The sequence below is a fragment of the Pangasianodon hypophthalmus genome, chromosome 7, assembly GCF_027358585.1.
Source record: "Pangasianodon hypophthalmus isolate fPanHyp1 chromosome 7, fPanHyp1.pri, whole genome shotgun sequence".
Lineage (NCBI taxonomy): Eukaryota > Metazoa > Chordata > Actinopteri > Siluriformes > Pangasiidae > Pangasianodon > Pangasianodon hypophthalmus.
This window is the reverse complement of record NC_069716.1, coordinates 30,119,216-30,136,715: the sequence shown is the minus strand read 5'-3', so window position 1 is coordinate 30,136,715 and position 17,500 is coordinate 30,119,216. Positions and strand designations below refer to the sequence as shown.

At 44.8% G+C, this 17,500-nt stretch overlaps 1 protein-coding gene across 4 annotated transcripts in view; it reads right to left on the bottom strand.

Annotated features, from left to right (window-relative positions):
- LOC113525442 (filamin-C-like) overlaps positions 1-17,500 on the bottom strand; it is a 43,425-nt gene that overhangs the window by 24,890 nt on the left and 1,035 nt on the right. Inside the window, exons 2-21 of one of the 4 annotated variants that reach the window (XM_053235389.1) lie at positions 14,163-14,414; positions 11,117-11,214; positions 10,824-10,974; positions 10,257-10,375; positions 10,056-10,133; positions 9,565-9,727; positions 8,966-9,166; positions 8,263-8,343; positions 6,114-6,251; positions 5,815-5,941; positions 5,223-5,359; positions 4,936-5,129; positions 4,068-4,181; positions 3,751-3,894; positions 3,419-3,542; positions 2,170-2,330; positions 1,557-1,647; positions 1,175-1,344; positions 934-1,051; positions 1-125 (exon numbers count right to left, since the gene is read on the bottom strand). The exon at positions 1-125 is cut by the window's left edge and continues 138 nt beyond it. In XM_053235389.1, the coding sequence (XP_053091364.1) occupies positions 1-125; positions 934-1,051; positions 1,175-1,344; positions 1,557-1,647; positions 2,170-2,330; positions 3,419-3,542; positions 3,751-3,894; positions 4,068-4,181; positions 4,936-5,129; positions 5,223-5,359; positions 5,815-5,941; positions 6,114-6,251; positions 8,263-8,343; positions 8,966-9,166; positions 9,565-9,727; positions 10,056-10,133; positions 10,257-10,375; positions 10,824-10,974; positions 11,117-11,214; positions 14,163-14,414 (2,786 nt within the window). Of the gene's footprint in view, positions 126-933; positions 1,052-1,174; positions 1,345-1,556; positions 1,648-2,169; positions 2,331-3,418; positions 3,543-3,750; positions 3,895-4,067; positions 4,182-4,935; positions 5,130-5,222; positions 5,360-5,814; positions 5,942-6,113; positions 6,252-8,262; positions 8,344-8,965; positions 9,167-9,564; positions 9,728-10,055; positions 10,134-10,256; positions 10,376-10,470; positions 10,776-10,823; positions 10,975-11,116; positions 11,215-14,162; positions 14,415-17,500 lie in introns of those variants that run through there. The other 3 variants (XM_053235390.1, XM_053235391.1, XM_053235392.1) reach the window with 3 other exon arrangements.

Genomic DNA, 17,500 nt, shown 5'->3' with positions numbered 1-17,500 from the left:
ATCCGTCTCTAACTTGCAGGGAATCGGCCGTCCGGACGGAGATATCATCTTCACGCCGACCACGCCCTGTCCGCCCGCTCCCTGTGTGTTCACCGTGAACTCCTGATCCTTCCCCACCTCCACCTCTGAGACACACACACACACACACCGCAATAAGACATCACCATCTAACACACCCCTCATATTAACCATGAAAATACTTAGCATATTTTCCCAACCATTAGCAAAACACTAAAACGAGAAGTTACAAAATGCTAAATTCAGCTAGCTGTGCTATAGGATTTTCAGTGTTTTATTAGCATTGAGCTAACAGTAGGATGCCTTCCAATAATTATATAGCACATTAACAAACAGACAAATTAGTTATGCGAATAAAAATAACTGATATATATACTTATCCTCAGCATTCAGATTTTACTAAAATACACCAATTTCATGTCTCTTCATCTTAATGACGTTCCTTAATGACTAGAGACTCAGAAACTAGGTTGCTAGTAAGCTAGCTAAAACCTGACTAGCTATTATAGTGTCATTAAAACTATTATAAATCCAGTGGAACAAAATTCAATGGATTTGTGGTGAAAACGAGGAAACTGGAAAACATGGATGCCGATTGACCCTCTTTGCTACTGCTAACGAGGCTAACAGCTTAGCCAGCTAGCGTGTTTAGTGTTAAGTGTTTTGTGTAGACGGTGTGAGAGTGGAAATGGGGCGGAACCATCCGGAACGTCGACATTTCCCTCAGATATGTTGTTAAAGTACAAAGAAACGACTCACAACAACTAAAATTACGCTCAGCATCAATCGCTAATTCTAACTAACACGTGTTCTGGAAAATTCCGACTCATGAACGCTGAATAAAGTCGACAAAAGCAGCATGAAGTTATGCTAATTATTATCTTGTGTAATAAACAGTGTTCAGATGAGACTCACTCTTGTCGAGACCTCGCACTCGGACTTTGCTCAGGTCCAGCGGCGGAGCGACGGTGATGTTAAAGGGGCTTTTGGGAACCGGTTCTCCTCCATAACTCACTGAGATACTCATGTTACCCTGCGGTCACACACACACACACACACACACACACACACACACACGCACACACACAGGCTCTAATCGTGATGTTATACACTTCCTGCGGTTATTTCTGCAGGTATTTCCACTCGGACGTCTCACCTGCTGCAGCGGCGTGTATTTGACGGTGTAGGAGTAATCGTGATTATCGATGATCTCGAAGTCCTTCACGGCGTTTCCTTTCTGCCCCGTGCTGAAGTGAACCTCGGGCTTCGCCTTTCCTGCTCCCTTGGTGTAAATGGTGAAGTGGGTGGGCGTGGCCACCTGAACACCTGTACAGCGACTCTGCGTTAATGCTAATTATATTCATTAACACATTTCCTGACTGATAATCAGATTCATGTTCTGCACCAAACACACGACTACAACTCATGTCTAGTGTCACGTTCACGCTGCGTACTCCTTCTGACCCTTTCTGTTTTCTGTCCGATTTCCTTATATGGTCATTGCTTCCTGTTCTCATGAACTCTTTAGCATGACTCGCCTGTTTTGTTGAGTCCAGGTCCCTCTGCTCGCACTTTTCCAGCATCGTGAGACGGTTCCACTTTCACCTTGAACGGGCTGCTGGGAATTTCCTGCATTAAACACACACACATCGTCACACACACACACACACACACACCATCACACACCGTCACACACACGTCATCACACACACACCATCACACACACACACCATCACACACACACACCATCACACACACACACACACCATCACACACCGTCACACACACGTCATCACACACAAACACAATCACACACCATCACATACACACCATCACACACACACACACACACACACAGATTGAACTCATTTTTTTCTTTTTCTTTTTTACTTGTTAGAAAAACATAATCCTCGTTTTCTACTCTGCACTACATCATAACAATTCTGAAAAATTCACTGTAGCTTTTATCCTAATTATTTATAATAATTTATTATAATTATTATTTTACTGCACGTCACACATTTACAACATCTTTTGTGTAATATTTTGTGTTGCATGAGGAGAAGAGAAATATAATTCTGTTTATTATGTAATGAAATTGCCGTGACTCGACTACATCCGAGCGCGACCTGCCCGAGCCCTGCGCGTTACCTTATCAGCGAAGAGCACCATGACGGTGTAGCGTCCCGGCGCAGGAGGTGTGTATTTCACGGTGAACGTGTCGTTGTCGTTCTTGATGATGTCGAAGTCGATGTCTACCTCAGCGGGGCCGACTACGCCTGCCGCACACTTTATCCCGATACTCACGTCACCTGGACAAACATCACCACAGCGTTCATTTACAAACACGACAACAACAAACACAAAACTATCAGCCGTGATCTTTAAACGTTTAATAAACGTGGAACTGTTTCTGATAAAATTCTGTTTCTATTACGGAGACTCCGAGCTTTTAGTAAAGGTGTGTGTTTTCGTGGCCAAACTGAACTAAACATTCACCAGATTTATGAAAGTTTCTGATTTTCTTTGCACTCATTTGTTGATAAACTCCAATCAACTGTAAATATAAACATTAAGCCACGCCCACATAAAAGGCAAAGCTCACAGAGAATCATTTTGAAAACTACAAACTTTACTTTGTGCTGTATAAAGATAAGAATAAAAAATACAACAAACATGAAGCTGAAATATCCGACGTGCCTCAGCTACTAATTTACTCATCATTAAAAGCCAGAGATAAGAAATGTGTTTTTAACCGAGTTTTAAACAGAGATAAAGCTGAAGCTCTGAGCTGCAGAGGGAAACTGGGAACAGTTAGCAGCAGCTGATCAGAAGACCTGAGAGACCTGGTGGACGTGCATGTTGTAACGGCGCTAATCCATTTAATGATTTAAAAACAAACAATAAAGGTTTATACTCTATTCTCAAGCGTATCGGGAACCAACGGAGACTAAACTGGAGAATAAACGGTGAAAGAGCGCCTCAATGCAGCGTGCGCTAAATATTCCAATAACGCAGCTCAGCCACTGCAGCGTGTCGTTATGGCAGACACACACTAACTCCTCCTCCTTTTATAGGGTGCCATTACTTTTGTCCTGACTGAGAGTATTATGTGTGTTAATTTATGGATTTTTTATGGAATCGCTTTCTGAGTTTGACAAAATACTCATTAAACTGGAGCAGAAGCGTAAAATACGAACTGGATTTTCTCAAACACGAGGTTTGGGTGTAAACGCTCAGTGTGATGAACGAGGACCAGAGCGCAAGCAGATTTCAGGACTCCATTTTCATCTGTATTATAGGAATAAGTGCGCACTACAGGAATAAGTGCGCACTACAGGAATAAGTGCGCATTACAGGAATAAGTGTGCATTACAGGAATAAGTGAAATGAAACACACCCTGTCCGGCTTCGCTACAATCCACAGTGAAGTACGTGGGCTCGTTCGACTTCAGGCCTGTTTTCTCCACACCAGGACCATAAACCTTCACTTTATCAGGGTGACAGCCTTCACCTACAAGAACCTACACACACACACACACACACACACACATACACACACACATTATACTATATGCAGCATTATATGGTACTGTATGAAATGGATTTTAATGTTTACAGTGCTGCAAATTAAGTATTGAATAATGTAAACAGATACTGTGATAGTGTGTGTGTGTGTGAGTGTGTGTGAGTGTGTGTGTGAGTGTGTGAGTGTGTGTGTGTTCTCCTCACCCTGAACGGACTGTTAGGAACGTTGACTCCGCCCCAGCTGATGATGATGGTGTGTTTGATCGGCTTTGTGGGGACGTACACACACACAAAAGTACCGTCGCCTTTATCAGTGATCTTGATGTCAATAACACACCCTTCAGCATCCTGAAACACACACACACACACACAGGTGCAGAGAGAGCGTGTGTTATAGCGCAGGACTCTTCAGTGTGTAAGTGAGACGTTCAGGTCAGAACAGTGAGGCACTAAAACTCCTGAAAAAGGCGCTGAAGTATTTTCCGGTGTGGAAGTTTAGAGTTTCAGGTGTGGCTTCTGACCTGAGCGTAAATCTTCAGCTCTCCTTTTCCAGCCTGTCGAGCATCAATCGTGAACTCCGCAGGTTTATTCACAATCACTCCGGTGGGCTGAAGACCAGGACCGAACGCTTTCACCTGCACACGCACACACACACACACACACACACACACACACACATTAATAACAGGGCTGCAGGACATTGAAGAAAAATGTGATAACTTGTTAAATAATGTGATATGTGGTACATTAATGCTATAAGTGTGTAAATCAATTTAAATTATATTTATATGTTTAAAAACTGAAAAGGTCATAACCAGCGTACATGTTTCATGCTCTTTTGAGGAAAAGAAAGCATTCTCCGCCATCTGCATCGCCATAAAACTTTGACTTTTCGTAACTTTTTGAAGTATTAAAATCATTCAGTTATCACAGGCGCTTGTGATATTCATATCGCGATATTTACATTTGCGATATTTCAATAATTTCGATATATTGTGCAGCTCTAATTAATAACACTTTATTCATAGACACTTTTCATACAATGTTCTGTAGAAGTAAAATTAAAAGATAAAAAATTAACATAATTGCATGATGACAAAATAAAAGATGAAGTGAAAATATAAGTACAGGAATAAGCGAGATCAATCGCACAGAAATATAAAATAAAATAAAGTATATACAAGACTAGAATATAATAAATACCAAAGCAGAGGAAGGATTTTTAATTCTGTCGGATTAACAGCTAGGGTTAGGGTTAGGGTTAACCGCGCGACCCCCAGCGTCATGGTTACAGCGAGTTTCTGACGTGATGCGGTGATTAGCGTGAAGCTGTACGTGTAATGAAGTGTGTGTGTAATCAGTAATAAACTGTAATAAACACTGTTTTACCTTCGCAGGGAACAGGTTACTGGGCGCTGGGAGGATGTGTGCCATGAAGGGACTGTCCTTAATGTCCTCGTCGTCGCAGATGACGTGCACGGCGTAGTCTCCCGGCTCGGTGGGCCAGTACCGCACGTCACATGACCCGTCACCCTTATCATCACACTCGATCTTCGCCTGAGACGGACCCTCGATCGAGAACCCTGAGGGGACGAGGTGCTGCTGTCAGCTTACAGGGAGGACACACACTCACACACACGCGCGCACACAGACACACACACACACACATTACTCACCCAGAGTGCCGACCTCAGTGCCGATGGCCTCAACCACGAAGTCGGCTGATTTTCCCACCACGCCCGTCTCTAACCCCGGACCCCACGCACGCACCTTCTGTGGCCCCGCCTCCAAACTGACCTCCACCACGAACGGGCTAAAACACACACACACACACACACACATTAACTCTTAAGCATTAATATTACATAGAAGAAGCACAGTGTGAGTTTAACCCTATGTTTAAACCAGCGAGCGATAAAGTGCGGTCCGACGTTTCTTCAGTTCCCCGCAACTTAGGGAGGAAGTAGCAGAGATCGCTGGTGCGTCTGGTCAGAGTGTGTAGCTAGTGCGGTTAGATCGCTTTACTAATCTAATCCGAGAACGAAGCCAAGCGCGTAACACGTCAATCACACACACGATTTCCGCACTGATCAGTGCCTTATTTAATTTGTGTTTAACTCGTTAGCTTTAGAGGAGATAAACTGTATAGCTACTAATGTTTCTCTTCAGAACTAAAAACACTGGCCACGCCCACAAGCAACAAACTTGTCTAGTGTGAATGTACGGTGAGGTGCATGTGTGCGTGTGTGTGTGTGTGTGTGTGTGTACCTGCGGGGGATGGGCTGTCCTCCCCATGTTATGGTCACTGTGTATTTTCCTGGAACAACAGGTTTATATTCGCACTCGAACACTCCATCACCGACATCACGCACCTTCACCTGCACCTCCGCTCCGGCTAACACACACACACGCACACACACACACACACACGCACGCACACACACACACACACACACACACACGCACACACACACACGCACACACACACACACACAGAAAGAGAGATCAGTCTCATAAGCAATGTTATCAGGAGTGTATAGGGAGTGATGAAGGTAGTGTGCACTTACTAGGGCCTTTGACAGACACTTTGAGCTCTCCACTTCCTGCTCCTTTAGTGAACACTCGGAAATCTGCGACTTCTTTCACTCGGACACCTTTCGGCTGCAGTCCTCGCCCGGTGGCACGGCACGCGTTAGCATTGCTCGCTGGAACAAGAACCAATCAGGTGTTACTCTCTGAATAAAATGTGTGTGTATGCAGACGGATTGTTGTGTTAGTCAGCTTCAAATCACTGGACAGCAAACAAACACACACACACACATAGACACACACAAACACACACACACACACATACACACACAGACGCACACACACGCACATACACACACAAACACACACACACGCACATACACACACAGACGCACACACACGCACATACACACACAAACGCACACACACGCACATACGTACACAGACGCACACACACGCACATACACACACAAACGCACACACACGCACATACATACACAGACGCACACACACGCACATACATACACAGACGCACACACACGCACATACATACACAGACGCACACACATACACATAGACACACACAAACAAACACACACACGCACATAGACACACACAAACAAACACACACACACATAGACACACACAAACACACACACGCACATACACACACAGACGCACACACACGCACTTACACACACAGACGCACACACACGCACATACACACACACAGACGCACACGCACACATATACACACACATACACACATATAGACGCACACACACACAGGAACAGTTCTGTCTCCAGCGTTACTCCAAACACAGTGGATCAGCTGAGACGAGGTCAGTGTGTGAAGTTTCTGTCATTCTGCACTGGAGCTACGATGCTAATGTCGCTAACAAGTAATGAAAGTATATAGCCACCAGTTTAGCATGGAGCGCTAAGTGTGCGTGTGGAACTCGTTCTAGCTCTCTATTTAATTTTCTCTGTCTCATTTCTTCCTCTATGAAACACACACACACTCTGTCTATATATCTGTCTCTCTTTCTCTGCCTGTCTGTCTCTCACTCTCTCACTGTGTCTCACTCTCTCACTGTGTCTCACTTTCTCTGTCTCACTCTCACTGTGTCTCACTTTCTCTGTCTCACTCTCTCACTGTGTCTTACTTTCTCTCTGTCTCACTCTCTCACTGTGTCTCACTTTCTCTGTCTCACTCTCACTGTGTCTGACTCTCACTGTCTCACTCTCTCACTGTGTCTCACTTTCTCTGTCTCACTCTCTCACTGTGTCTCACTTTCTCTGTCTCACTCTCTCACTGTGTCTGACTCTCACTGTGTCTCACTTTCTCACTGTGTCTCACTTTCTCTGTCTCACTCTCTCACTGTGTCTGACTCTCACTGTGTCTCACTTTCTCACTGTGTCTCACTCTCTCTGTCTCACTCTCTCACTGTGTCTCACTCTCTCTGTCTCACTCTCTCATTGTGTCTGACTCTCTCTGTCTCACTCTCTCACTGTGTCTCACTTTCTCTGTCTCACTCTCTCACTGTGTCTGACTCTCACTGTGTCTCACTTTGTCACTGTGTCTCACTTTCTCTGTCTCACTCTCTCATTGTGTCTCACTCTCTCTGTCTCACTTTCTCACTGTGTCTCACTCTCTCTGTCTCACTTTCTCACTGTGTCTCACTCTCTCTGTCTCACTTTCTCACTGTGTCTCACTCTCTCTGTCTCACTCTCTCACTGTGTCTCACTCTCTCTGTCTCACTCTCTCATTGTGTCTCACTCTCACTGTGTCTCACTTTCTCTGTCTCACTCTCTCACTGTGTCTCACTTTCTCTGTCTCACTCTCTCACTGTGTCTGACTCTCACTGTGTCTCACTTTCTCTGTCTCACTCTGTCATTGTGTCTCACTCTCACTGTGTCTCACACTCACTGTGTCTCTCACTCTCTCACTCTGTCTCACTCTGTCTCACTCTGTCTCACTCTGTCACTGTGTCTCACTTTCTGTCTCACTCTCTGTCTCGCTCTCTGCAGCAGTAAGCATTAAGCGTGGCGAGCGCTGCACTAAGCACAAAGCAGAGTTGGAATGGTTTGGGGGCGGAGCAAGAGCATGTTGTGCTTGCGCTGGGCGGGGCTAAGCTCAGTCGATGCCACCTGTAGGCAGGTGGGCGGGGTTATGACAGGCTTCACCTTTAGGTTTATGTTTCCCGGGGGGTGGAGTGCGCACTGACTGTGGGTGAATGTGCAGAGGAGGAGGAGCACTAACCGGAGCTGGAACAACACACACACATACTCGCATCACTGCAGCGTGGGAGGAGCTTATTCTAATTAACTTAATTCATTCATTTATTCATTAATAACATCCTGTCTGCAGACAGGCGGGGCTACAGGATAAAACAACATGGCTGTCTAGAGGAGAATGTGGGGTGGAGTGGTGCATGGGGCAGGGGTATGTGTGTGGAGGGTGGGGTTATTGGTTGGGGCGTGGTTATTGGTGAGAGAGGGGTTGTTGTTGGTGGGTGTGGCTATTGATAGTGGGTGGAGTTATTGACGGTGGGTGTGGTTATTGATGGTAGGGGGGGTTATTGGTTGTGGGCAGGGATTTATTGGTGAGGGCAGGGTTATTGGTTGTGGGTGGGGTTATTGAATGTGGGCGGGGTTATTGATTATGGGCGGGATTATTGATTGTGGGCGGGGTTAATGATTGTCGGCAGAGTTATTGATTGTGGGCGGGGTTATTGATTGTGGGCGAGGTTAATGATTGTGGGCAGGGTTAGTGATTGTGGGCGGGGTTAATGATTGTGGGCAGGGTTATTGATTGTGGGTGGGGTTATTGATTGTGGGCGGGGTTATTGATGGTGGGCGGGGTTACTGACAGTGAACACGCACTCACCCTCAGAGACTTGCACTCTGTAGGGGCTGAGGGGGATGGGCTGCCCGGCGAACAGCACTTCCACACTGTGCATTCCCTCCGCAGTGGGTTTGTAGGTGCAGCGGAACACGGCGTCTCCTTTCTTCTCCAAAATCACCTCCACTGTGTCCTTCTTTCCCTGGGGGTCCGTAATCACCACGCTGACATCACCAGCTCCCGCCCCTGACGCCCGCACACACACCACACCACCAGCACTCATTTATTTATTCATTCCTTTAATCTTTTCTTTTTATGGCTTTCATTCTGTTTTTTTTCTTTCTTTGTTTATTTATTTATGTTTCCTTTCATTATTTATTTTATTTACTAAATGCTTTCTTTCTTTCTTTCTTTATTCTCTTCTTCCTTCCTTCACTCTTTCATCTCCCCATCACATTAATAATGCACATTAACTTTCAGACTGTTAAACGTTTAAAAGCTTTTGACATTTATATAAGTGCAGATGTTGTTCAGGATAATGCACACCTGCTCTGTGATGTATTTTATAGTTACTGTATGTGTAAAATATAATGGTGAGCAGGTTCATCACTGTGTGTGTGTGTGTGTGTGTGTGTGAGACTCACCTGCAGTGTAAATGTCGAAGTAGGTGGGTTTGTGAGCGACGTTGCCCACGGGGTCGAGACCCGGACCTCGCGCCTGGACTTTACTAGGATCACCGAGCGCTTTAGCCACGTTGACCAGGAACGGGCTCTTATCAATATCCTGTCCTGCAAACAACACCTTCACCTGGAACAGTCCGGAAAAGGAAAACAATCAGTGTGTGTTCCAGCAGCTGCAGGGTTACTGCACAACTCTGAATGACAACAAAATGATGACATCATCAACAATCGCCAGATGATCGCACGCTATCAGGGAGAGACCAGAACATTCTCGCTCTTGTCAGAGTTTATTCCAAAGCATCATGAACATGTGGTCATGGGTCGCGTCCCAATCAGCCATAACAATCAGCTAAGCTAAGGTCTGTGTGTTTCGTAAGCAGTTTTAGCTAGCTAGCTAAGCATTTAGCAGCCACAACCCAGTTACCATGACAACATCCAAGCGTGTGTTGTTGTACCTTGTGAGGTCCGGCCACTTTGGGCACGTAGCTGACAGAGTACGTCCTCTTCTTGTCGTTATTAGCAACAACTTTAGCCTAAAAACACCAGAATCAGTGTGTAATAGTCTCAGGTTTAACTCCACATAATTCATATAATAACAGAGTGGTGCAGTTGTCATTATCATTGTTGTGAAGTTACTATAGAAACACAAAACGTACTTCTTCAGTGTGACCTTCAGGATCCTCCACATAAACGATGACCTCACCAAGCCCCGCCTCCAGTGTCTCCACCGTGAAGTGTGTAGGTTTCAGCACCATGTTTCCCTCCGGCTCAATTCCTGTTCAGAACAGTTACATTAACATCCATATCTCAGAATAATTACACAACTTTAACAACACAAACGTGTAAACTACACAAACATGTAATTATCACCTCGGTTTAGTGTCTCATGGCTTCAGCAGTAAGATGTTGTACACGAGTAACTGTCAGAGCACGATATAAAAAAAATACACTGTATAATAGCAGGATGTGCTGGATCAAGTGGTAAAACTCCGTCTCGGACGCTTCTATTCAAAGAAATCTGGCAACCGTGGAGGTGTGAACTACACACAGCTGATTTTAATAATCTGAATGTGGAGCTCAGAACATCCACTTCAGCAGCTGCGTAACCCGACTCTGAATACCAGCAACTTTCCCAGTGTAAATACTGATGTAGCGTTTGGACTTGAGTCACCGCCTCAGAATACGGCCCGCAGTGGAGACGAGGGATTTGGGACGCGACCCACCTGGTCCGTAGGCTTTGGCCTTTTTGGGGTGCAGCTGTTTGGGTTTAATGGGAGCGCCGGGTTTCAGCTTGGCCTTAGGGAACTGAGAGAGATACGTCATCACCGAGTGCTCATCTACATCCGGGTCAACGATCTCCTCAGGGGCGATAACCTGCAGGTCAAAGGTCAAACACAGCGTTAATGACTAGGCATGCTATCAAAAACAGCTTATGTGTGTGCATGTTTGTGTGTGTGTGTGGTTGTGTGTGTTTGTGTGTGTGTGTTTGTGTGTGTGTTTGTTTGTGTGTAATGACCTGTGGCACTCCGAGCCAATCGTCTGCCTGCTGCATGGCCTCCCGTGCGTTCTGCACCGGCTTATTCGGATCCCATGTCTCCCAATCCGGACACAAGCCTACACACACACACACACACACACACACACACACAAGGTTAGAAAGACAGTTAAAGAGAGACAGTTGAAGAGAGATGGAGAGACAGATAGACAGAGAGACAGTTATAGAGAGAGACAGGAAAAGAGAGATGGAGAGAGAGTAATAGGGAAAGACAGATAGAGAAAGAGGCAGTAATAGAGAGAGATAGATAGAGAGAGACAGTTAAAGAGAGAGACCAGAAGAGAGAGAGATAGAGAGAGACCATAATAGAGAGAGACAGATAGAGAGAAACCGTGATAGGGAGAGACAGTAATATTGAGAGACAGATAGAGAGAGAGACAGTGATAGAGAGATACAGTTAAACAGAGAGACAGATAGAGAGAGACCGGACGAGAGAGACAGATAGAGAGAGACAGGTAGAGAGAGAGATCGGATGAGAGAGACAGATAGAGAGAGACAGTGATAGAGAGAGACAGATAGAGAGAGACCGTGATAGAGAGAGACAGATAGAGAGAGACCGTGATAGAGAGAGACAGATAGAGAGAGAGAGATCGGATGAGAGAGACAGATAGAGAGAGACCGTGATAGAGACAGACAGACAGAGAGAGAGAGATCGGATGAGAGAGACAGATAGAGAGAGACCGTGATAGAGAGAGACAGACAGAGAGAGACCGTGATAGAGAGAGACAGATAGAGAGAGAGAGATCGGATGAGAGAGACAGATAGAGAGAAACCGTGATAGGGAGAGACAGTAATATTGAGAGACAGATAGAGAGAGACAGTAATAGAGACAGACAGTTAAGAGAGAGACAGATAGAGAGAGAGAGAGAGTGATAGAGAGATACAGTTAAACAGAGAGACAGATAGAGAGAGACCGGACGAGAGAGACAGATAGAGAGAGACAGGTAGAGAGAGACCGTGATAGAGAGAGACAGATAGAGAGAGATCAGATGAGAGAGACAGATAGAGAGAGACCGTGATAGAGAGAGACAGATAGAGAGAGAGATCGGATGAGAGAGACAGATAGAGAGAGACCGTGATAGAGAGAGACAGACAGAGAGAGACCGTGATAGAGAGAGACAGATAGAGAGAGAGAGATCGGATGAGAGAGACAGATAGAGAGAGACCGTGATAGAGAGAGACAGACAGAGAGAGAGAGATCGGATGAGAGAGACAGATAGATAGAGACAGTTATAGTGAGACAGGAAGTCACGTGGTTGTCATCCTCATGTCACAGACAGAAAAAAGTATCTACACAGTGAAACTCAGACAGGTTCCTCAAGGTTCTGTTTGTGATGAACGTGTCTGAGGAACGTCACTCGGGTTCTCAGTTCCTCTGTGTTCCTCAGGAGCCGAGCAGAACCCTGAGTGCAGATAAACATCGTTCTACAGAGAGAAGATAGACAAGCAGACTTCTGTGGAAACGTCCTGAATTTAACTCGGACATGTCCTTATTAGTGCACGGAGGAACTGCGGGAGTGTTAGAAGAGCTGAATCTCGCCAGTGTGTGTGTGTGTGTGTGTGTGCGCGTGTGTGTGTGCGTGCGTGAGTGTGTGTGCGTGCGTGAGTGTGTGTGTGCGCTCCTGCTGTTCTTCCTCGTAAGAAAACACAGCCCTGTATGGTCATAGTGGTCGGTTGTTCTGCTAAATGTCAAATACACTGCAATAAACACACACACACACACACACACACACACAGTCACCATGAGGAAAAAACTTCTCATAATCCTTTCCAAACCCAGGCTACAGTGATGACTCTTAACCTTATATTCTTTGAAAGGTCAAAGGTCGTGTGTCTGTGTGTGTGTGTCTGTGTGTGTGTGTGTGTGTGTGTTAATAAAAGCTTTGCTCAGGGGAAGAGTATTTGACCTGGTGAAAGCTCAGAGCCTGAATACACACACACACACACACACACACACACACACATGACTTTTCCCTGGAGTGACACGAAGCATGTGCCAATAATCTTCGATATAAATATATTGTGATATTTATTACACACAGTGCTGTTACCATGGATACTGCAGGGGGAGGAGTCAGCACAGTGCTGGTCTACTAGAGTAAAGTGTTCTTTCAGGACGACACGACCTCATAAGAGTTTTATTCCTCTTATACCACAGCAATTTATCAACGAGTACAACATTTAATTTATTACAGAACAAATCATTGTACTTTTTATCCATTTATAGTAACATTTAAGTTAGTTCCTGTTGTTGCTTACGTTACAGCAGCTATAAACACTCGTTCTCTCACCAGCCTCTTTATTCTCTCTCTTCAAGTTAATAAAAGAAAATAAATGCAGCTTGTTCCGCATGTTACTGAGAAACCGCAAAGAAGCGTAAACTCCTCTGTCCTGAAGACGCAAAACTTACAGCTACAGCTTTACCTCTGACTGTTACAAAGCGCTGACACTGGAGACTCCTTCCATACATGCTACATAAACACGTTTCTCCTTACAGAAAACTTCACCATACCCCTATGAATGAGCTGTTGCTATAGAAACGATAACGTATCAGAACGAGAGCATTAATATAAACCTGCGCTACTGTCAGAGCTGCCGTTATAGAAAACTAATCAACACCTTCTGACCAATCAGAGTGCAGGATTCAGCAGCAGCGCTGTGGGTGTGAATGGGACGAACTCTAACACACAGGGCTGTGTTTCATTGTGTAGGAAGAATCCATCGATGGCTGCACAGTAGACGTTTGTTTATTCACTATTACTCACTGGTTTATTAGTACACCTGAGGGTGTTACACCTGAGGGCGGAGCCAAAAATAAAACATTAGCAGCTAGTTATTTAGCCATATGAGCTAACTACATAATGATTGAGCGCTTTATGTAAGAAGAAAGGCTGCCTAGCTAGCGAACCCAACAATCTGGAGACTCTGAAACACTAATGATATTTCTGAAACAAGACTCAAACCCAAACCTGTGTGTGTGTGTGTGTGTGTGTGTGTGTGTGTGTACCTGGTGCACAGTTATCCACCAGAGCTCCGAGTGCTTTTCCGTCCCTCCAGTCGCGGTTGAAGTTGTTGATGGGAAGTTGAGGGACTTTGTTCTGGATCCAGCCGAGCAGACGCTGTTTGGGAGTGAGCTTCTTCTTCTCCTCGTCCTCCTCCTCATCGTCCCACATGGGCATGGAGATGGAGTAGTGCAGGATCAGAGTCCAGATCATACCCAGGATCAGCTTCAGGTTCCCGTCCACGATCGCCTTACTGTCTGTGGATCAGAGAGACAGACAGGTCAGATCAGAGAGACAGATCAGATCAGAGAGACAGACAGGTCAGATCAGAGAGACAGACAGATCGGATCAGAGAGACAGACAGATCGGATCAGAGAGACAGATCAGATCAGAGAGACAGACAGATCAGATCAGAGAGACAGACAGATCATATCAGAGAGACAGACAGATCAGATCAGAGAGACAGATCATATCAGGTCAGATCACAGAGACAGACAGGTCAGATCAGACAGACAGACAGATCGGATCAGAGAGACAGATCAGATCAGATCAGATCAGAGAGACAGACAGGTCAGATCACAGAGACAGACAGGTCAGATCAGAGAGACAGACAGATCGGATCAAATGTAGTGTTTTTCCTCCACTACAGCTTTTTGCATGTTCACACGGTGTTAATAAATTTTTGATCAATTTTACTGGACTCTGAAGTTGGATATTTCAGAGACGGGAGTCCTGGTGTCTGATCTAAACATGGCTGTGTGTTAGTGTGTGTTAGTGTGTGTTAGTGTGTTGGGCAAGCATCATTTAACCTCATTAACAGGACATCTGACATTAATCACTATTTGGCATTTTAAACTCTTTACTTGTTTAATCAAAGAACCGAGTACAAGGTGACAAACACAAAAAGACTAATCCTCTTTTCTATCTGTTTTTTTTACCTTTGAAGCCGTTCTGCTACGTTTAGACAGCGAGCAGTGTAAATTAACAGTTTGAAGTTTCAGTGTAAAGTTTCGATTTCTAAAAAACAATAAAAAATCACATTTTAAATAATGTAAATACATGTAAATGTTAAATAGACGAAGAAGCTATTGTTTGTATGCTAATTAACCCCGCCCACTCCAAGTGTTGTGTCATTGGGAAAACATGGAGGAATCTTGCTGAAGTGAGGAAGCTTGATGTCATGGCTGGGGTGAATTCATCCAGAGCGCTTGTTCGGTGCCACAACATCGTCACTACACCCGCTAAATCCTGAACTTCGCCTCTGCTTTGGAATTACAGATGAAGAGTAGCGGAAATGCAGCACCTGTAGCTGAGCAACGATGAAGAAAAGAATCCTGTCTAGAATTTATTAAACAGGAACCTCTCAAATTTCTCTCTCTCTCATTAGCTATTAGCTCTCTAATGAATATGAGCGTATAGACGTTACAGTCAGCTCCAGGTGGCGGTGGATCCGGAGTCTATCCCGGGAATACTGGGCGAGAGGTAGGAATACACCCTGGAATGGGACATCAGTGCATTATCACACTCATTATCATCCTACAGGGTAATATAGTGCAGCCAGGAAACCGGAGAACCCAGAGGAACCCACAGGAACACGGGGAGAACATGTGGAACTCCACAAAGACCAGAACCTGAGATCAGAATCCAACCTGGAACCCTGGAGCTGTGAGGAGATGACACTACCTGCTGTACCACTGTGTTAATGAGTGTGTGTGTGTGTGTGTGTGTGTGTGTGTGTGGTATTCCTCATGTGTGATGTGCCACCAGCAGTGTCGCAGGTCAGCGCTAACACACTCGGCCTTTCACACACACTCAGCAGTCGCACTCGGAATGTTTCTGTCTCTCTCTGAGCTCACCAAAGGCATAAACATGAAGTGTGTGTGTGTGTGTGTGTGTGTGTGTATGTGTATGTAAAACTATGACTCCATGTGTACTAGGGAAACGATTAGTGCTGCGTAACACACACTGCTGACCTTCTGCCCTCTTATACAAAACACTGACCTTCAGGACCAAGTGTGAGACCTTCACACACACACACACACACACACTTTGCCAGGCTATTTTCAGTCTGTGCTGAGTGTTTGTGAGAGAGAGAGATATTTTACCACCCATGAGTCACTCATGAACACCGGCCATGTGCTTCTGCGCAGACGATAAAGAGTGTGTGTGTGTGTGTGTGTGTGTGTGTGTGTGTGGCTGTAAGACACTTCTAGAAACGTCCACCATAAACCAGCAGCTGCTGCGTCCTCACTGAGATATTACCACTGCAGTGAGTCAGGGGCAGAGCTGAGGGGCAATAACACGCCACATTTACCCCATTACACTGACATTATCCATTATTAGAGCTCAATGACCTGATGAGGTGATCTGCTAAAGTGATCTGCTAAAGTGATCTGATGAGGTGATCTGCTAAAGTGACCTGATGAAGTGATCTGATAATGTGATCTGATGAGGTGATCTGATAATGTGATCTGATAAAGTGATCTGATAAAGTGATCTGATAAAGTGATCTGATAAAGTGATCTGATGAGGTGATCTGATAAAGTGATCTGATAAAGTGATCTGATGAGGTGATCTGATGAGGTGATCTGATAAAGTGATCTGATAATGTGATCTGATGAGGTGATCTGGTAAAGTGATCGATATCACAGTAAACTCTGCCACAATTCATGTTCTGAAAGTATCATAAATATCACCAGGACTTTTAGCACTGAATAACTGCAGTCAGAAAACTTTTTGCCATTCAAATCTAATCTGTAAATATTAGCCCCCCTTAAAGAGTCAGTTTGTGGTGTTAGATGTTCGTTTGTGTTCATAAGAGGATTTTGATTAATACTTTTACATTCACAAACTCACTTCCTGTTTAAAGTCACACAGTTATAATAAGGTGAGATTAAATGCAGTTAGTAAGTAATAGCTAGAGGATATGTGACGGCATAAGTTCATAAACATTTCAGCAGCAGCTATAAAGACTTTCATTAAAAAAAACAAGCAGAAGCAGAAACAGAAGCTGAATCAGAAACAGAAGCTGAAGCAGAAACAGAAGCTGAAGCAAGACAGAAGCAGAAACTGAAGCAAAACAGAAGCAGGAGCAGAAACAGAAGCAGAAGCTGAAACTGAAGCAGAAACTGAAGCAGAAGCAGAAACTGAAGCAGAAGCAAAAACTGAAGCAGAAGCAGAAACTGAAGCAGAAACAGAAGCAGAAACAGAAGCAGAAGCAGAAACTGAAGCAGAAACAGAAGCAGAAGAAGAAACTGAAGCAGAAACAGAAGCAGAAGAAGAAACAGAAGCTGAAGCAGAATCTGAAGCAGAAGCAGAAACTGAAGCAGAAACAGAAGCAGAA